Raw genomic sequence first — 21,460 nt, 5'->3', positions numbered from 1 at the left:
ACAGCTTTGAAAGAGGTATGAAGTTTGTTCAGTTGTACTATGCATAAGTATTAGTACTTCTACTCAATGTTACTCGGGACTTTTAAGCATCTATAAGAGCGAAAGCTGGAGAAAGGATTATAATAGATGTACCAGGTACTTTTACAGGAAATGAACTTAATTAAAACTGGGAGTTGTCATTTATATGCATTTGCCCTTCCCTCCCTCCATGTTCCTTTCCTCAAAGATCTTGCTTTAGCGAAGGATGGGAAGTAACCTTGGACTTGGGATACTGCACCCCACCCTCTCCCAGCATCCCTCTGAAGCTTCCGGTTCTGCCCGCCCGCTCGCCTTACCCGGGAACAAAGACCCCGCCCCACGGTGACACGGCCTGCAAACTGGGCGCGGGGACTGCCTGGATTGGCCAGGACTTCTGTGTCACGCGGCTCCGCCCCTCGGCCTATCTCACCCCACCCGGCCCCGGCGTGGAGAGACGATGCCGTGCTGCAATTGGCTGGCCCTAGGCGGGGACGGATGACGCAGGAGAGGCGGGGCCCGGACGAGCCTTGATTGGTCGCGGTGCGCGAGGGCGCGGATCCTGGTCCCGGCTGTGAGCTGCTGTGGTCGCAGGTGCAGATTCACTCCGCTGCGAGCCGTGCACGATGCAGAAGGTGGCTTTGATCACCGGGGCAAGCAGGTGAGGCCTCGTACGGAACCCCGCAGGCTAAGTTCCAGGGTGCGGGGAAGCGCAGGTCGGTGACCCTGGACTCACTTCAGTGGGGATTCCGAAGAGACCCTCCCTGCCCTTCTTTGGGTCTCCCAAGAGGTGTGGTCATGCTCGCCTCTCTGGGTGCTCGGTTACTGGAGCTTTGAATTAAACATAAAGGAAAACTAGAATGGAAATGGAAAGGAAAACTAGAGCGCAAGTTACTGATCAGCCTGGCAGTGATGCTGAGTCTGTGCTCACTGGTAGTTTCATTCAGACTGCCATCGCGCCATCAGTGACCCAGTCTCTAGTAGTTACTGGAGCTCCCCACGGTTCACTTTAACCCCAAACACGCCGCGTGTCTTACACCCCGGGTGTTTAAATGTCAGCATCCGTGGACTTCAGGACAATGGGGAGATCTCATTTCTGGAGCACACTTCGCGTACGCTCCCCAGGAACATTCAGAACGATCAGTCGTTTCCTGTTAAAGCTTGTCCTAATGCAGTCACCAGTTCATAGATATTCCAGGCTTGCTGGTTTGACCCTTGGACTACTTATTGCCTACTAGACTTATTATTTGTCCACGAACAATGTGCAGAGGATGAGACCGACCAACCTTTCCCCCAACTGGTGACGTTGATATTTTTGAGGAATTAATATTGATCTAACCATGGCCATATTAACTAAGCCAGTGTAGGAGGGGTCTCTCTTGGACTTTTTGTTAGCATGCCCTCTCCTTTGGGTCAACTGGTTTTGGTGGGTTTTTTTCTTTTTCTTTCTTTCTTTCTTTTTTTTTTTTTTTTTTTTGTGGAAGGTGCATATAGAAGTCAGGTCTGATCTTGTGTTTCTTTGATATATATTGTGGTATGTGCAATTGTATATTTATACTAAAGGTCTGCTATTTTGAAGTGAGGATGAGTAGGCCCAGATATTTTTGAACCTCCTGGAAGGGCCACCAGATTATGTGAGCTCCCAACTCACACTGGGGTTCTATTTGCTGGCAGTCTGGGTTCTGGGCAACTGACCCCATCTGCTGGGCACTTTCATACTGCTCTTTCTGACCTAGTGTCTCTATAGCCTCTGTGAACTATGCTTCACATCCCGGCTTCTCCGTCTTCCTCTCCATCTGATTTGTATTCCTTTCTGTCTACTTGCACTGAAGGCTTTTTCTTTCTCTTGGTTATTCTGCTGTACTTTAGTAGTTGATGAGGGTTTAACCTCCTGCCATGCTGCTCTGCTTTCTCCTTGGGGTCAGGGGGTCAGTGCAAAAGCTCCTCTGTTCACTTATCAGGATTTACAGTCGTCCCAATAGCAACAATACCAGGAGGAGGTAGAACACTTGCCTTTGAGGGACCTAGACAGCACAAGAAAATGTGGACATAATAAACAGCTAATAAGATCCTCTTCACAGCATTTGCTGGGGATGTATTAAATCACAGCGTAACAGGTACCCCAAACCCTACAATCCTCTGTCATTAAACTATTTTAGAGGGGAGCAACTGGATGTGAGTCTAATCAAATGACTTATGGGGTTGATTCCTTCCTTCACATAATGTTTGGTTATCTTCTGTCTGCCTGGGCTTCTCATGGGAGCTCATGTTGACACAGGCAGGTTTCTGAGCCAGAGAGAGATGCCTTGATTGAGGACCATTTCACTGAACTCATGCCCTGTGCCTGAATTGTCTTCTCAGTGGCATTGGGCTAGCCCTTTGCAAACGACTGCTGGCCGAAGATGATGAGCTCCACCTGTGTTTGGCATGCAGGAACCCGAGCAAAGCAAGAGCTGCTTGTGATGCCCTGCTGGCCTCTCACCCCTCTGCCGACGTCAGCATTGTGCAGATGGATGTCAGCAGCCTGCCGTCGGTGGTCCGGGGTGCAAAGGAAGTCAAGCAAAAGTACGTCTCCTTTGGACAGGTTGCTTTCTCCCGTGGTAGTGCAGCGTTACGGTTAATCCAATGAGAAAGGATAGGGGACTATGGGGAGGTAATGGGTGTCCTGTAAAATGAGCTGTGCTGAGGGAGTGACCTTAGAGCCCAGAGAGCTTGGAAATACCCTTTCAAGTTGGCAAATTCATTATTGTGTCTGGTACCAGGTCTTTCCCACCTACGGTATTCTGTTTGGTTAGAACTCATAAGAAATACTGATGCTGTTTTTATCTCGATAGAGACACTATGGCAAGCCTTTCATCTTTGAATACACTAATTATATTGTTCGATTGAAGCCAGAGCTTAATTTCCACATTTTACTAAGCATTGCTTCTTCATGACTAGCAAAATAAGTTACTATTACTGAAGTTTGTAAATTAGATAATGGGATAATTAATCTGAGATGCCACTGGCTTCACTTGCATGGTGAGTGGTGGTTATAGTGAAACAATGTCATTACTTCAAATAGTCATTTTAATAATTGGAATCGTATGGTTATTCGATATTATGGTCAAGAAATGCTAGTGCATAATCTATATTGTCAACCAAGTATGTATTTCGAGGTCCAGTTTTAATAGCTGTGGATCTGTCCTGGGTTACATAGAGGACACAGTATGGTGCCTAGGATTCTGGGGGATACTCTGAGCATGGATGTTGCCTGAGTATCATGGGAGCACGCCCTGCCTGCTCTGATCCTAGTTCCAAAGGGATGTATTTGTATTAAGGCTTACGAAGTTTCAAAACTGAAAAGGCTCACTCAAGTCTGCATCCTCCATGACGTGTGTTCTGGATCAAGCCCACTGAGAATACCTAAACCCCACAGGGCACTTACAGTTTCAGGGGATGGGAGTGACCTTAAATCACTGGAGGAGGAGGAGGGTGGGTTTGATAGAGGGTTCTTCAGTGCCTGATTGGTGGGCCATAGTTGGATTCTCATATAGAGATTTAACTCGAAAGCCCATTGAAACCACCCAGAGCAAAGGTACTCATGGTGACTAGAGGAACTGCTGAAAAAGAACTGTCTTAACCCTGGTGCTACATAGCCTGCGTGGCCATCTTAGTTGGTTCACAAAGGGTTGTCTGTCCTTTGACCGTCTGTGTTCTAGGGGTGGAGTGCTGCTTTGTGTCACCTTTTCTAATGATGTCATTTTGGCATTTTGCTTGTAGGTTTCAAAGACTAGACTACTTGTATCTGAATGCTGGGATCATGCCTAATCCCCAGCTAAATATCAAAGCCTTTCTCTTTAGCATCTTTTCAAGGTAATTATCATGTTCCAGATCCTGTGAGTCATGACCCATTTTGGGGGGGGGGGCTCAAACGACCTTTTCACAGGGGCCGCATGTCAGATAACCTGCCTAACAGATATTTATATCACAGTTCATAACATTAGCAAAATCACAGTTATGAAGTAGCAATGAAAATAACTTTATGGTTAGGGACGTCACCACAACATGAGAGACTGTATTAAAGAGTCGCAGCTTTAGGAAGGTTGAGAACCACTTGTCTAGATGAACTGATTGCAAGGAAGGCATTCATTTTGCTGCCGTGGTCTTTGCCTTTGGTGTGTCTGCTGAGTCAGGGAATGCTGAGGAGAATGAAGATATATAGATAGGAGGAGTTGGTACCATGGTAGACATGTCAAATACTCATCTTTGTGGAGAACATTGCTTGTTGTCATGGTTTTTATAATGTTCTAACTTTGGAGTGTTCCATCTCATCAGATGGCTTGTCAGCTTTTGATGTGGCTAAATGGGCTGCTGGTGGAATTTGTCTAAATAAGGTGGCATTCTTAGCCAGCCTCCAGCACCTGTCAGGCTGCATGGGAAGATGCCTCGCTGTGTGTGTCAGCCACTCTTACCAGTACGCTGAGGGGATGCAGAGAACAGGGTCTGCCTGAGAGAATCTTGATACACACGAGTATAGTGGCTTTAAAAGCTGACCACAAACCAGAGTCAGAAATAAGTCTTGTTTGCAACCCAATGCATTTATTTCTCATAGAGATTTTTGATGTGGGCTGTGTATTCACTTCCTCTTTACTTTTCTTCCATGAAAATAACATGCACAAATCCCACTACTAAGCTGATCTCATAGCAAGACACACTGTTAGTTTGTTTGATGCTCTTAGAATTCCTAGTGAAAAAGACAACTTGCTTAATTTTTTTTTCAGTAATTAAAAACACTTATGTGGGTGAAGACTTTTTCTCATTGCCATAGCTGTGATTGCCTCAGAGTAGTTGACATGTAATCTGATGGGGTAGGGAGGACAGGAAAGCATGTTAAGTACACCCGTGAATTTGGGGGGTGAGAAGCATTTAGAATTCATTTAATACTCACAAATGTCCAAGAAATTGGCATTTTTGTCATTATAGAACCAAAGAAAGGTGTGTGTGTGTGTGTGTGTGTGTGTGTGTGTGTGTGTGTGTGTGTGTGTGTGTGTGTGACATCTTTAGTATTATCAGTTACAGGAACATTAAAAATCACACTATTGTCTTCTGCTTTTTCAGAAATGTGATTCATGTGTTCTCCACAGCGGAAGGACTGTTGACCCAGAATGACAAGGTCACTGCTGACGGGTTCCAGGAGGTGTTTGAAACCAATCTCTTTGGCCACTTTATCCTGGTAAAAAGGCTTGGGTCATACTAATTCCATACTTGTTACGGTGATCCTGAGGGCATGCATGGACACACGACTATTTTGTGAAGCTCCTTAGTTTATGGTTAGCATTAAATCTTTGAGTATTTAAATCTGATCACTGGCCTCAGAATGGTGAATGGAGGAAGTGGATTACCAGACACCCAGTCACCTTTGGAAACAATGTACGTACGCAGCAGAAAAAGAACATGAGTTCTGTTCTAAGGAGTTCTACAACCTGGGCTTGGCTTCAGATGGCCTGGGATAGTGAGCATGCTGTCAGTAGACACAGATTTGACTTCTATCTTGGTTTCTTCTTAAGTGCCCATACTCGGAAGGACAGTTCTAGGCATTTATAGCGGATTTAGCATGAGATGTGTGACTTATCTAGTGTGTTCGGTGATGTTGCCTCTGGCTCACTCTATGGGACAGCTTTCACAGTAATTGAGAAGTGAGGGCTCACACCTGTATCCCAACAGGTAGGCTGAGGTCGGATCCATGCAAATTGAGGCCATCTGGGGCTACAGTGTGAGCCCCTTTCTCAAAACACACAAACAAGCCAACAAATAAACAGTCAGTATTAAAATAAAAAAGTGGTAATGATAGAGAATTCATTCAGTAATAATATTGATAGTCTTACGTTTTGATGAATCTACTGTTTATAGAGTTAAATTGTTAGGAAAGCGAATGAAAGCTGTGGTCATGGGGCGGCTATCACAGGTGTCCTAGTATGTCTTTATGTAAGGCAGACATGTCATTAGGGGTGTCCGAACCCACTTACCACATAAAATGATTCTACAGCTGTGATTGCACTGCTTTCTACTTCAGTTAGGTTTAGGAATCTGACCACAGATTCATGAAACACAAACTTGAATTCAGGGTTCATGTGTAATTGAACTAACAGATCCATCACTACTTTGATTAGCATATAAAAATAATGACCAGACAATAATGGTCGTTATCAAGAGTGGGGATTCTTTTTGTGAGCTCCAGGTTGAGTGAGGTATTGTTGCTTAGGAGTGGGTGACTGACTTGGTCTCATCTATGGGGACTTTCCTGATTAAGTTTGACTTATTTGTCTGCTGCGGCATGGGGCACATCTGGAAGCTATGTTGGTAGATTTTTCTTCAATGAACTAATGTTTTCCAATAGTTGTAGATTTACAAAACCTTTGCAAAGATAGTACAGAGAGTTCTTGTACATCCTGTATTCAGTTTCTTTTTTTATTAGCCTTTTATATCAGTATGGTACATTTGTCAAAATACATGATACAGTACTGATATGTTATTAAGTAAAGTCTATACTAACTTAAGTTGCCAGTTTTCTGAAGTCTCATTATCAGCTCTGGGATTCAATCCAGGGCACCACATTGCATTTAATAGTCAAGGCTGCTTAGGGTCTTTGTTGTGGGAATTTCACAGACTTGCCTTGTTTTTGATGACCTTGAAGTTCATGAGCTTGCTACCCAGGCTTTTCACAGACTGTCTCTCATTTAGATTTCTCTGATGTTTGTCTCGTGGTTTGACTGCAGAATGTTTTTGGCAAGACTGTATATATTAAGTGCCTTTCTTATCACCTCATATCAGGAGTACATATTCCAAGGCAAGGCGTGTTTGGCACGTGCTTGTAATCCCAGCACTTGGGAGACGGAGGCAGGAAGATTGAGAGTTCAGAGCCAGCCTGTGCTACGCAGTGCATAGTGTAGAGCGTAGTGAGAGCCTGGCTCAGAATGATGACGACAACAATTTATGACCTTTCCGGGTTGACCTTGATCACCCGGCTTGACGTGGCTTGTCAGGCTTCTCTACTGTGAAGTCACGCTTCCTTCTCCATACTGTAGTGTTCAGAAGAAAGTTACTGGCTGTAACCTACACCGAAGGAGTTGAACTTCAACTTCTTAAAGATGGATTATCTATAGAAATTGTTTGGAATTTTTCTTTGAGGAAAATTTCTCTCTTCTATTTTTATTAAAATATTCAATTTTGTATTCATGTAGACTCATGGTTATATATTTTCTACATCAGAGTTTTTCATTTAAAAATGATATTTCTCAGCTGAGTGGTGGTGGTGCATGCTTTTAATCCCAGCACTCAGGAGACAGAGGCAGGTGGATCTCTGTGAGTCTGTGAGTTTGAGGCCAGCCTGATCTATAGAGCAAGTTCCAGGATAGCCAGGGCTACGCAGAGAAACCCTGTCTCTGGGGAAAAAAAAATTTCTCTCTTTAGTTTCTGTAACATATACTACTTTTAAATATGTCATAGAATGGTGATTAGATGTGTTTATATGATTATCCCTACAAGTTTTTTTTTTGTTTTTCTTCTTTCGTTTTATTATGTAACCAAGATAAACTTATTATAAATGAAGATCTGGTGTTTGATGCTACTGAGATATGAATAGTTCTAGGCCCTCTCAGCTAATAAACCAAGGAGATAAATGTGTGTTTACAAACTCACAGGTGTATGTATATCTATACATGGATGTAGCCACTCCAACATGAGGAAATGCTGATGTCTCTAACCCGAATTCATTGCTGTCTGTAATCCTTTTAGCTTCTTCCTCTTGTAGCAACAAGAAACCTGTTTCTTGCCGCCATATCCCCATCCATTTACTGTTGAATTCCAGTATACGTACACAATAGTTTTACGTTGTTAGCATATACCCCTCGGTGGATTGTGATGCCTTTTATTCTGTGTCTTCTTCCCTCAGATTCGGGAACTGGAACCTCTTCTCTGCCACACAGACAGCCCTTCTCAGCTCATCTGGACCTCCTCTCGCAATGCAAAGAAATCTAACTTCAGTCTTGAGGACATCCAGCACACCAAAGGCCAGGAACCCTACAGCTCTTCCAAATACGCCACCGACCTCCTGAACGTGGCTTTGAACAGGAATTTCAACCAGAAGGCAAGGCCTGTCTCAAGATACAGAAGCTAACCATTCAGAGTCTCGATTTCTAGAGCAAGGCTGGCTTCCGCTTACTTTCGTAACAGAAGCCTTAGGGGAGAGAGAAACAGCTCCGGTCCTTTTAGGAATATGCAGTTTATTTACTGTTCTGCATTCTTCAGGAACTCAGACCTCTGCTGACAGAGCAGCCCCTGACTAAGTACTTCCGGTGCTCTACTCCTCCTGTCCTTTAGTGTCTTCCCCACTGCAGCTGGGTAGCTCTTACTATTCCAGTTTTCAGATGAGAACTCTCAAAGGTCACATGACTCGTGAATGGGCAGCGCTTACCATGGCGTGCAGGGCTGGCTGACTTTTTCCCCTACCAAGCCTCATGCCTTTCAGCTTCTGTCATGCCAATGACTAAAAAGCAACCAGATGTTATAAACCTTCTGGAAGGTGATGATAAGACTCCATCGCTCTGTTTCTGTAAGGTTACAGACTGAGGAGGGTGTTTATATAAAGGGGAAACTAACCCTTATCAGTCATGCTGGCTCCTACTGACCATGGTCACCTGCAGGTCACTGCTGCTGTGTATTAACTGATTGCCCAGGTCCAAAATCCTAACAGGAATTCTTGTCTTTCCCATGGGCATTTCCTGGTTGTCATGACAGCCTGGAGTCAGTGTGTTGGTCCAACTGTGAGTTTCCTTCTATCATTTTTGAGATGTTTAAAACCTGCCGCAGCTGCTTCCAAGTCCTGTCGACACGCCCTTTTTAGAAGGCAGGGTCAAGCTAAAGTTGTTCCATGTTTCATACAAAATTCTGTGATTTTATTTACATTTTAGTTGTCAAGTAAGGTGTGGGATTTTATCTTTTTAAAAAGAGAGTAAGATCAAGTAAGCTGATGTGGCTCTGTCTTAAAGTCTTCCAGAATTTGTTTTCAGCCCATGATTCTTCTTTCTCATCATTCCCAAGAAAGAATTAGAAAGAATTACATTGTGGGATTCCATTTGAAGCCTTTCTAATGATATTTTCTATACTTTTGATTCTACTTTTTCAACAAATTAATCATTGTTTTAGTTTTTTTGGTGCTGGGGATGAAACCTGGGCCCTTGCGCGTGGTGCCGTACCATGTGAGCTATGACCTCAGCTCTCCAGTTACGGGTTTCCGTCTTCTCTCTCTGTCTCCCCATCCTTCTTCAGCATCTTGTGTATCCCAGGCTGGCCTCAAACTTGGTGTACAGCTGGTGATGGTGCACACCACCACACCCGATTTTACACACACTAGGCAAGCACTCCATCAGCTGAGCCTCAACCCCAGAGCAACCCAGCTCCTGGGTTTGAGACAGGGTGTCACTGTGTAACTTTGGCCTTGGGCTGTTAGGTAGTTTAGGTGAAACTCAAATTCAAACTTCTGCCTTCTTCCAAGGGCTAGGATTACAGGGGTGAGCTACTCTGTATGGCCATTTCCTACTTTTTATTTAAAAGGAAAAAAAAAAGAGTAAGAGAGCAAAAGTAGCAAGAATGAGTTAGAATGGCCACTCTAACAGCAATAAAGAATGTAGCAAAGTTAATTCCAGAGCTGTAGGGCTTACTGTGGTTGGCAGAGGGTGATTCTTATTACCACAGTCTCTGTGTTAATTGAGGCTTTCTTTATAGAGCCATATATGTTGGCATATATATCTATATATGTATATATATGTGTGTGTGTGTGTGTGTGTATGTATATAAATGCCAACACACACACACACACACACACACACACACATACACACACACACGATAGGTCCTTATAGTGACCAGTCCTTCATTAAGGACCTGGCTAGAGATTTTGAGTTGAAGATCTTTGTTCCTCCTGATGCCGAGAGCGTCCAGCTCAGCCATGTTCCTCTAGGTCAGGGGTTCTCAACCTTTCTAACGCTGTGACCCCCTCGACCCTTCAATACAGTTCCTCATGTCATGGTGACCCCCCACCATAACATTATTTTCATTGCTACTTCATAACTGTGATTTTGCTACTGTTATGAATCATAATATAAATATTTTTGGAGATAAAGGTTTGCCATGGGGTTGCAACCCACAGATTGAGAACCTCTGCTGTAGAGAAACAGCGTATATTTTAAATTAGCCACTGTATTTAATGAATCAGAAGCTAATTGAAGATAAGAATTAAACTCAGTAGGCCTATTATATACTTTTTGGGATTGATGAGTTGATCTTTAATTAAGCCAATAATAGAAGATCTTGGTAATCAGGCCCCACTTTTCTTTCCCATCATCAAGACTGGCTGTTCTTTAAACTGTACATTGCTTGAGAATAGACTTGACCTTGCTAACTTTTGCTCCTGATCCTCGTAAGTGATTTTAGACTTAAATGATCCTACTAAGCGACAAGGACAGCTGCAGTGGAGACTTGCCATTTCCTGGTTTTCCCGGCTCATCTGTGTGTGTCTTTTATTACTGAGCATCCCTGAACCGAGTCACTATGCATCAAATTAAAATCTTAGTGTGACTCTCCTCTGTGCCCCCAGGGTCTGTATTCCAGTGTGGTGTGCCCAGGGGTGGTAATGACCAACCTGACGTACGGAATTCTGCCTCCCTTTGTGTGGACCTTGCTCCTGCCGCTGATGTGGCTGGTAAGTAGTAAACACTTATTTTTTTTGAATTCAGAGTTATGAAATATGAAGAATTCAACTCTTAAGTGGCAGACTTCCATTTGACTTGTTTTTGATGATGCTGTAATCATAAATGCAAATTTTCTTTCTTAGATTTAAGTGAAATAATTTACTTTTTGCTACTGCTCTCAACAGCCGCCTAATACCTGCTGTTTTCCCTTGGCCAGATTCGCTTTTTTGCAAACGCCTTCACTTTGACGCCGTACAATGGAGCCGAAGCACTGGTACGTACGTCACTGGAGTTTCATAGCCTCTATCTAAAACGGCTTAGTGATGGAAAGGGTAATAAGTTCACTGATGCCAGTGAGCAGTGTCAGGGTCAAAGGCTGTAGGGCAGTGGTTCTCAACTTCTGAGTCTCGACCCCTTTGGGATCTAATGACCCTTTCACAGGGGTCACATATCAGATATCCTGCAGAGCAGCTATTTACTTTACAATTTATAACAGTAGCAAAATTTCAGTTATGAAGTAGCAACAAAATAATTTTATGGTTGGGGTCACCACAGCATGAGGAACTGTGTTAAAGGGTCACAGCATTTGGAAGGTTGAGAACCACTGCTGTATATGAGAATAAGGTCTGTGGGCAAACAAGTTCCATTTGGGACTAAAGTAGGTATCGTCTTACAAACAAGATATCAGAAGTTTGACATTTAGCATCTGCTGGGATGTTGGGTAGCATGACTGTAGAAAACACACTTCCATAGAAGCAAGATGTACCAGGAGATGCAGGAGAGGTGGCAGGACACTGTAGAGTCAGTTAAAGCAAGGCGGTGACAATGAATGATTTCCCACGGGGAGGTGGGTCTTGTGGGTCTTATGCTCTCTCTCCTCTCTCTCTCTCTCTCTCTCTCTCTCTCTCTCTCTCTATATATATATATATATATATATATATATATATATATATATATATATTGAGCATCAATGGTGGGATATGTTTAGAAGAGAAAAATCCTCTGTTACTAAGTAGCTTCGAGTTATGTTTAGAAAAGTAATGAATTCATAAGGTAGGCAAGAAAACAGGACATCCTTTTATTGGGTGGGGAATGTTGGACCCATTGGGGCTGCCGTAGTTAGAGCTGACTTTGACTAGAGTGGAATTAGATCTAGGCTCTGAGGCACCAGGCGATTCAGATAGGTTGAACGCCATGATCCTCTTGTCACAGTTCAAAAACTTCATTGTGAAGGGCTGGGGAAACAGCTCAGTGGTTAATAGTACTTGCTGCTCTAGTTGAGGACCCCAGTTCAGTTCCCAGCACCCATATGGCAGCTCACAACTATCTGTAGCTCCACTTCCAAGGGTTCTTTCTAATGCCTCTTCAGGCATGTACATACATGCAGGAAAAACACCCATAGACTACAAATAAACATTAAACAAAATCCATGGTGGTTTTGCTATAATTTTCTAAAATGTAGATGAGCAGAAGGGGACCACCCCAAACGTCACCTGCTGATGTTGCTAAGGGTCGGTGGGATGGTAGCAGATCGTGTGAGCACTTAGGATTTCTTTCAGTTTCTGTAAGTTTTGCCTCCTCAGGAGGGGAATGTGCTCTTGAGCTAAGGCACAGGCCAAACATGAGGCTGCCACAATTATAGTTACCATTCAGATCCAAGTTCTCCAGTTCCTGGGTTGGAACCCTTGAGCATGTTTTTCACCCATATAAACCTTTATTTTATATACAATAAGATCCGAGCAGTCAGTGGAAGCAGGGGCACTGCAGAGGACTCATGCTAGTTCAGATTTTTTTGGAGACAGGGTTTCTCTGTGTAGCCTTGCACCTTTTCTGGAACTCGCTTTGGAGACCAGGCTGGCCTCGAACTCACAGAGATCCGCTGCCTGCCTCTGTCTCCTGAGTGCTGGGATTAAAGACATACGCCACCACTGCCTGGCGCTATTTCAGATTTTAAAAGAAGATTTTAATCATCAACAAATACAATCTGATGTTTCAATGAGGCAGAATAGAAAGTTTAGAAACTGGCCCATAAACATACAGAGATTTAGTGTATAAAAAATAGAGGAAAAAGGTAGAGGGAAAAGATGGGCTTTTTCAGCAAGGTTGTAGCCAAAAGGGAGTTTATGATCTTTATTTCATGCCATCCACCAAAGTAATATTCTAGATAGTTGAAGAGGTTTATATGTCAAAATTAAAATATAAAATTCTTAGTGGAAAATATGGGGAATTTATGTGACATTTCAGAAGGCTTATCTAAATGTGGAAACTCTTAAAAGAGTGGAAATTAAAATAAAGTTAGCATGATCCCAGAGTCCACTATAAAGAAAGTACGAGGTTGAATACAAACATCTGTCTTAGACAAAGGTAAATATTTTCTTAGTTAATCAAGAATCCCAGTGAAGGGAAGGCAGCCCTTGTTGGAATCATGGGCAAAAGACAGACACACAGATTCTGAACGTTTTCAGTCATGTGAAAAGATGCTCGTTCACATTGATGCTAAGAGAAGTGTACATTAAATCTATAATTCCGAGCTCAGCTCAGATTAGCAAAAGAGTAGGACGTTTGCTACAGGGCTGTGGTGGCTGATGATAAGGGCGTGAGAACGCTGCATCGCAGCTTCTGTGAAGACTCACGGCAAGATGAGTCAGATCGTAAGGCACGCACGCCCCTTCACCAAGAACTTGCATTTGTGGCATTACTTTTATAAATGTACTCAACATCCATCGTGGTTTAGTTTGTATTCATAAAGACCGCAGTCTGCTGCATATGTCTTTCAATTAAAAGCTGAACATATAAATTACAGCCCGTGCCCAAGATAGGGTTCTGTCCTTAAAAAGCAAATGAAACAGCTCAGTGTGCACAGATTGGAAAGTTTGCGAAGGTCAAGTGAAAACTTCTGGGTGTCATGCTTCCGTTTAAGAGAGAAAGATAGGTGTTTCTAAACGAAGAGATATTTCTTTGCACGCCCACACATGGAAGAAGAGTGGGTTACTCCCAGAGACGTAAGCTACGTTGTTGCAAAATTGGAAAGGGACGAAGACCTCCTTTTTTATACTGTGTACATCTTTTGGACATATGCATCTTCTCACTGGTAAACTATCCCAGCCAGCTGTGCTTTGCTGTGGTGTGTGCCAAGAATGATACTTAATAAGCCAGTGTCAGAGACATGAATTTATGTGGGAATTGAGGGAGAGGACGACGGGCAGAGTGAGGGGTGTTTTGTTCTTTGCTTAGACTCTCTCTCACAGTCTGCTGTGGAGCAGGCTGCCTTCTATTCTCCCTTCAAAAGATGACAGCAGTTTCCAAAGATACTGAGATTAGCTGGTGCTTTCTGAGCTGAATCTTGTGATTCCATGGGGGAGCTCTGTAAATACCGACGGCAGATCTCCCCTGCTTGGGGCAGGAGCATTCTCCCTGACATGCTTTTCCTTCCCAGGTGTGGCTTTTTCACCAAAAACCCGAGTCTCTCAATCCTCTGACCAAATACCTGAGCTTCACCACGGGCTTCGGGACTAATTACGTCAAGGGCCAAAAGGTAAGTCTGTTTATGTTGTCCCGTTCTGATGCTCTGGGCCTGTGATGCTGACCAATCAGCCCCCACCTTCTGTGCCTGGGTCTTCACTCTGGCATGGTCATGGTCTGTTTTATTGCTTTCTGCTTCCTCCTGCCTCAGAGCTTTGGCCATCTTCTTCCAGCTAAGCCGTTCTTACCTGTGTTCCTGTTGATGTCCGTTCATCCTTCCGGGCTCACGTTCTCAACCTTCTGTCTCTTTAGACCAGGTCCTCCTGTGTCCTGTTGTGGGATTTCTCATACCTGTTCTGTGTATCACTCACCCTCAGCTGCCCCTGTCAGCATAGAAGCTTTTTGTGAGGGGTTGTACTTGCTTCCCTAGTGTGCTGACTCACGTGGAGACTTAATAAACACATCGTGAGTTGTGTGGAACATAGAGTATCTTTCAATGCTACGTTAACATTTCTTGGAATGTGCATTCTGTTTCAGATTATTATAAGCTTTGTCAGACAGATGTTTTGAAGAGGCAAGGGGTAGAATAGGGAAAATCAAATTGGTATTTCATCTTTTGGAGTCGAATCTTAAGAGAAATCATATAAAACTGCACAGCAGGGGAGTGAGAACATTTACTTGGGACTGTAAGAACATGCTGTCGCTTTGTCACAGGCAAGGGTATTGTAGTCTCCTGCTTTTCTCTGCCCCATTACTGAGGATGCATTGGTATAAAATACAACTAATTTGAAGCAAGTAGGTGACCTCTGTCAGCTTGGCAGCAGCCTGAGTCCAGTGACAGCCAGCCTTGTGGGTTGCTGCCCATGTCACCTGCTAGTAAAAAGCAGCCTTTCATGTCCATGTTGTGTTGGATGCTAATGACTTGAGAACATTTTCAAGAAGTGGTCCCTCAGGCAGGTAGGGTTGAACGACCCTTCCTGTTGTCTTCCCATGCCGGGTTCCCCACAGTGTGTTAGCCCAGGAATGGCTTTGAGATGTTGAAACAGTTAAGCGATACAGAGGTGATATGGTTGATGTTGGGGATTGCAAATTGTTTTTTTTTTACTGCATGCATTATTTATTTGTTGTTTTGTTTTGTTTTAAGACAGGGTCTCACCATGTAACTCTGGCTGGCCTGGAACCCTGTCTTAGTTAGGGTTTCTGTTCTGAGATAAAACTATGACAAAGCGACTTGAGGAGGAAAGGGCTTTGTAAGCCCCCTACACTTGCACGTCACAGTCCGTCATTGAGAGGAGCCAGGGCAGGAGCCTGGAGTCAGGCACCAAAGCACAGGCCGTGGAGGAACGCTGCTTACCGGCTCGATCCCTCCCCATGGCTCGCTCCCTTTGCTTTCTGAAGATAGCACGCAGGACCATCATCCCAGGGATGGCACTGCCCACAGTGAGCAGGGGGGGGGGGTGTTCTCCCACATCGCTCATTGACCAAGAAAATGTACCACAGGCTTGCTCACAGGCCAGTCTCGTGGGATTATTTTCCTTAATTGAGGTTCCCCCTTCCAAAATGACTGTAGCTTGTGTCAAGATGATACAGCATTAGCCAGCACAAACTGCCTGTTTAACCAGGCTGGCCTGCCGAGGTGGATCACAGGGATCGGCCTGCCTCTGCCTTCTGAGTTTTGAGACTGAAGATAAACACCACCATGCTCCATGCTCTGAGTTTTTGTTCTTGTTTTTTAAACTCAAATTTGGGTTAATTCACAGTCCTTACCATCTAAAACATACATTTTGGGAAACTCTGTTGCAATTAATAATAAGCTCACGTTAGGGCTTTCAGGGTTTATTTAAATTTGCTATCTTATAACCTTACAGGGAGTGATTTACTTTATCAAGGGGAGACAATGTTTAATTTTACAAACCCAGGTATTTCATATAATTTTTCTAAGAAATGCATCGAAGAAACTATTTTTGCCTTTGGTTCATTTGGGGGAAACCCGCTTCCCCTCTGTTAAGGATGGGGAAGTAGTGGCTGCTGATGGATCTTGGGAGATGGGGAGTCGTTGTCTTCTGCTGTGTGTGTTCATTGGTGAGCGCTCCGTTCTGCAGTGGACCTCCTCAGCCACGCACATGTGGACCACCCTGGTTAGAGCCAGTGTGCCACAACATAAAGACAGAACGGTAGGAAGCAGGAAGACTGAGCAGTGGGGGTGAGGGGGATAAGACAGGAAGAGAGGGTGGGGATGAATGTAATAAGAATGCAGAATCATCAAGGACTAAATTTAATTTAAGAAACAAAGGCGAGATTGAACAGGAGAGATCTTTAACATTTCCAATTTCAGAACACAGAACTAACAGAATTCAATGAGGATAAATGTTAGGTTCAAAATGTTAAAAAGTATCCTTAATCCTTAGCCTTTCAGTTGTAAGAAGATTCTAGTTTGCTGACGTGGAAAAAAGAGAGCCTGACTGTAGGAGCCGAAAGGTGGTTCTTATTATCAGTTTAAAGTAAGACTTTCTTCAGGAAGAACAAGAATGCAAAATAACAGTGACTTAAGACAGAACCTCCTATTTCTCGCACACAGAAGCCCTTTGGGTGGGGGTGAGCATCTGTAGAAACTCGGACTCTTGATTTCCTTCTCCCCTCTTCCTTTAGAAGTTGGTTGGGTACTAGGAGACTCGCATTTCATATCTTTACAAGCAGTGGGAGGTTTGGTGGGTGCTGAGTTTACATGAGCATTTATGTCCTCAGGCTCTCTAGTGTTTCCTGCTGTCCCCGAACGGCCCTCTCTGCCCCCTCCTAGCTTCCGGTTCTCTTACACACATGGACGCCCTCACTTTGCTTTCACACAGTTGGTTTTAATTTTCTTTTGCAGACATCTCTCTTTGTGCTTGTTTTCCAGATGGACATAGACGAAGACACCGCTGAAAATTTTTATCAAACCTTACTGGACCTGGAAAACCGCGTTAGGATCACCATTGAAAAATCCGATCACCCCAGCTGATGGTGACATTCTCCAGAGCATCCCGTACCTTCTGTACATCCCGGCCGGGGCACGTGGCTTTCCATTGTGCTGGGTGATATGCTTTTGTAGTAAACCACAAGCCCTGATGATCTCTGCTCCCATCTTTCAGAATGATCCCCAAGACTCCGTGTGTGCATGTGTGCAGGCATGTACACACATGTAGAAGGGATTGGCAAAGTAGAGGAACCAAGTCAATACCCTCCAGAGTAGTGTCCTTTGGGAATTGCTAGGGGCTCTCTGCAGAGCACCTGCATCCACTGTTCCACTGGCCACTGGGAGGCCAGTAGATCATTCTGGAGTGACTGGGACACAGGTACAGCCTGAGCCTCCTTTTAGTCCCAGCAAGGAGGGGCAAGGCCACTGAGTAGTCATTCCAGCTCCTTGTCTTTTCTCTGTGAGCATTTTCCTACTGTCTTTATTCACTTCTCCACGTGCTGCTTCCAAATAATCTTACCAGATTGTCTCTCTGAGCGGTCCCCACGTGACTGCACGCAGTGAATCTCAGGAACAAAGTGTGAGTGTGTTTGGGCCACGTGCGTTATTTCTTCTCTGTAAAAACATTCTGTTGTTATCAGGTAGTGGAGCCAACAGCCTGGTCTTTATCAGCGTCTGCAGATGTATTCATGAACATCTTCATGACCATATTTCACTGGAACTGAAAGGATAGCAGAAAATTATTTATTCGTGTTTCAAAAAAGTGTAAAAAAACAAACAAACTGAGAAACTGCTACTAAGCCGTCTGCTGGCATCTGGTACACAATGGAAAAGAAGGAAATTGTTCATTTTTATGTGTCAGGTGATGAGTTTTTCAAACCTTTCCTCTATAAAACTTCAAGAGCCACACCTGAGCATCCTTTGGTATGAATCAACATGTTAAAGATGGCTAAATATTTTTTTTTATCATAAATAAAGCCATCCTATCACTTGGGATATAATAAAGTCAGTAAAATTTTGAATAAAAATCCAAAAGATGATACATAATTTCCCTACAGCTTGTGCTATGAAAATTTTCTGATTAGAGTTTCCCTCCTTTTGCTGACCAAGATGTTTTTGTAAAGCTGTCAGGTGAGAGTGAGTCTGTACACCACCCAACTCCCCGCATTCTTGGGTAACGAGGGTGGAGCTTAGCATGGGGCTGTCCTTTCTTCATTCTGTGTCTCCTCAGAACCCCCATTTGGAAAAGGCTTCTTCTCCGTGGTGAACTCAACATTGCTCATGTGTAAACCGAAACCTCTTTGCCCTTTTGCTCATGGGTCTGCAGTGAAGAGGGGATCGACGATCTGTGTGGACCGTGAACATCCCTCATTTTGGTAGAGAATGATGAGGTTCATTAGAGGTCAGGAACGCAGAAGGCCGAGGTTCAGATACTGCCATGTAAGGCATGGCTGACCACGGCCCTTTTGACAGGTAGTTGGTTTTGTTCGCTGAGCATTTCCAGGAGACAGCATGGAGCACTGCAGGATGTAATGGGGGAGTTATGGGCCGTAGGTCTGGGTAGTCATAATCTAGACTGTTCTCAAGAGAGTGTAATAGTGTGGGGTTTGGTTATTTGTGAGTCTGGAAAAACATGTCATTTTCCGGGGTTGCCAACTTTGGAGCATCAAGTTATTCTTGGAATTTCTTTTTACTGGCTGCATTAGTAATCCCCCCTATTTTATTCTTTTTTTTTTTTTTTGTGGTTTTTCGAGACAGGGTTTCTCTGTGTAGCTTTGCGCCTTTCCTGGGACTCACTTGGTAGCCCAGGCTGGCCTCGAACTCACAGAGATCCACCTGGCTCTGCCTCCCAAGTGCTGGGATTAAAGGCATGAACCACCACCGCCTGGCTCTATTTTATTCTTGATGCTGATATCTTTTCATCGTCAGCTATGCAGGGGTTTTTCCATTTGCTGGGGTTTTCAGAGAGCCATGTTTCCGCCTCACTGATTTTTTTTTTTCCTTCCCAGTTGCTTATATATTTTCCATAGAGACTTTAGCTCTACATGTTTTAATTATCTTCTTTCTGCTTTCATTGGGTTAAAATAAACCATTTTTCCCATTTCTTGACATAAAAACTTAGGTTACTTATTTAGAAATTCTTCTTCCTGGCTGGTGTAAGCATTTAATTATAAGCATTTAATGACATAAATGTCCCTCGCAGCCCGGTCTAACCGCATCCCATGTTTGCTGACTACTGCCTTGCTGTTATTTTCATCCTTTTAGCCCTAGATTACTTTATTAATTTCTGTTGAGGTTTTCTTTTATGAATTATTAAAAGTGTTACTTAATGTTCATGTTTTTAGAGATTTCAAAGGTTGGAATTTGACTGGGGAGATGGCTCAGTGGTTGAGAGTACTGGCTGCTCTTCCTGAGGACCCAGGTTCGATCCCTGCACCACACGGTGGCTCACAAACATAGAACTCCAGTTCTGGGAGATCCAGTGCCCTCTTCTGGCCTCCATGTATACCAGACATGCATGTGACACATAGGCATACATGCAGACAAAGCACTTATACACATAAAAATAATAATTCTTTTAAAAATTGGTACTGGCTTCCAGGTGTAGTCTGTTGGGATTTTCTAGCTTCATGCTGGTATAGTCAGAATACATGGAGTCCTCTTTCTGTATCAAATTGCTTGAGTTGTCGTTATGGTCCAGGACCTGGTCTACCTGGAGTGTTCTGTGGACTTTCCTTCACACCATGCCTGCTCACATCTCCTCTTTAGAACACTGGAGCTTGCTCTCTTTGTAAGGAGTTCATGGTTGCTTTCCTGGCAGGTGTTGTGTGGGAGGGCCACCCCCGCTCTGTTGAAAACAGTGTTTCTCATCTTTACATCAGCTTTCGTTTCTGTTACAATTTTACTCTTCTAGTTCTTTCCTGTGTTCAGTCAGTTTTGCTTGTTCTGTGTCCAGTTCTGGTTTTAGTTTCAAAATTTTGATTCATTTTATTCTTAATATATTTATTTATTTTGCATACTTGGGTGTATTGTGTTCAGGGCTGTGGAGTTTGTCTTCTCCCTTGTGGTTGATTCCCTGGGCAGGAATGCTGTTGTCAACAGAAGCTTTTATTTATTCATTTTTATTTTGTTCTCTTCACTCCTCAGTGAGGTCTTTGATAGTTAGTTGACTCTAAAATTTCATCATATCCCTCAAGTTTTACCATCCTTATCAATCTTTTGAAAAACAAAACAAAATATTCAATTGAGGGCTAAAAAGATGGCTCATCACTTAAGAGCTCTGACTGCTCTTCCAGAGGACCCAGGTTCACTTCCCAGCACCCACATGGTGGCTCACAATCTTCTTCTCAAGTTCCAGGGGACCCGGTGTTCTCTTTTGGCCTCTGTGGGCACCAGACACACAAGTGGTGCACAGGATACATGCAGGCAAAACACTCATACACATAATAAAAATAAAAATCAATCTTAAAGAATCAAAAACCAAAAAACATTAATTTTGGGGAAAAGAGTCAAGTTGTGATAAAGCTCAAATCTGTGCATGTCACCAAATGCTGTTCTTCTTACCCTGAAAGCCTCCTGATAGACATCTAGAAGCAGGCTGCTGCCCGGCTTCCTTTTCCTGCTCCTCTCCAAGCTAGCCTGGATGGAGTGCAGCCTCCCATCTGACCTGTAGGATCCTAGCCACTTTTGAGGCCTCCGCTCTGAGGGACATAGACCAGCGTTGAGTTACTTTTGTTTTCCTTGTGTTGGTAGAGGGTGCATTAGAAATGACCTACTTTTGTGTCAAGCTGTGTGTTTATGAATCTTACCATTTCTTGGTTGATTTCCAACCTTTGATTATAAGAGATATTATCCATGTAATAAAAAAAAGAAGCTCTTGCCTAAAAATCATGTATTTATCTAAAATTTGTACTTGTTTCTCTTGTTTATTATCCTTTGACATACCAAAGGATCAACTCCAAGAGCTGTTGTTGTTGTTACTGATTGTATTTCTAGCACTCAATCAATGGCTGACATTTACTAGGCTCTTGATAAATATGTGAACAGTTGTTTGAACAAGTATTTATTTGAATAAAAGTATCATGCTAAAACCAAAAGGTTTTAGGCTTAGTTGACTTTTATTATGCCAAAATTTTAAAAAGCTATAATTTATCTTAATTTGGAATAATATTTAGAATACCAAGTTAGAGTTTACTGAGGCTCTGTTATTATTTTCTAATCTTAGAACATTATGTTATACTAATAAATATACTTCCTTCTCACATCATTATTATCTGTACTTGCAAGTTAGTGCTTGAAG

General features: G+C 43.3%; 1 protein-coding gene across 2 annotated transcripts; it reads left to right on the top strand.

Annotated features, from left to right (window-relative positions):
• The first annotated feature begins 518 nt into the window (after window positions 1–518).
• On the top strand, window positions 519–21,257 carry Hsd17b7 (hydroxysteroid 17-beta dehydrogenase 7). Of its 2 annotated transcripts, none has more exons than XM_006994292.4 (9): window positions 519–676; window positions 2,377–2,580; window positions 3,778–3,870; window positions 5,116–5,230; window positions 7,949–8,143; window positions 10,652–10,756; window positions 10,963–11,019; window positions 14,182–14,280; window positions 17,104–21,257. In XM_006994292.4, exons 1-9 carry the CDS (start codon window positions 642–644, stop codon window positions 17,203–17,205), a joined length of 1,005 nt encoding a protein of 334 aa, XP_006994354.3. In that variant the 5' UTR covers window positions 519–641; the 3' UTR covers window positions 17,206–21,257. The 2 variants fall into 2 exon arrangements, with proteins under 2 accessions (XP_006994354.3, XP_042114480.2); XM_042258546.2 differs by having other exon boundaries at window positions 557–676; window positions 2,449–2,580; window positions 17,104–17,312.
• Window positions 21,258–21,460: the final 203 nt, after the last annotated feature.

The sequence above is a fragment of the Peromyscus maniculatus genome, chromosome 11 (assembly GCF_049852395.1).
Source record: "Peromyscus maniculatus bairdii isolate BWxNUB_F1_BW_parent chromosome 11, HU_Pman_BW_mat_3.1, whole genome shotgun sequence".
NCBI classification, from domain to species: domain Eukaryota; kingdom Metazoa; phylum Chordata; class Mammalia; order Rodentia; family Cricetidae; genus Peromyscus; species Peromyscus maniculatus.
Note: the sequence above shows the minus strand (reverse complement) of the source record. Positions and strands in the feature narration are given on the sequence as shown.

Coding starts and splice junctions, on each gene's coding strand:
- Hsd17b7 (XM_006994292.4), top strand. CDS start 642: ATGCAGAAGGTGGCTTTGATCACCGGGGCAAGCAG. Junction 5,231..7,948: donor TCTTTGGCCACTTTATCCTG/GTAAAAAGGCTT, acceptor TTCTTCCCTCAG/ATTCGGGAACTGGAACCTCT. Junction 8,144..10,651: donor ACAGGAATTTCAACCAGAAG/GCAAGGCCTGTC, acceptor CTGTGCCCCCAG/GGTCTGTATTCCAGTGTGGT.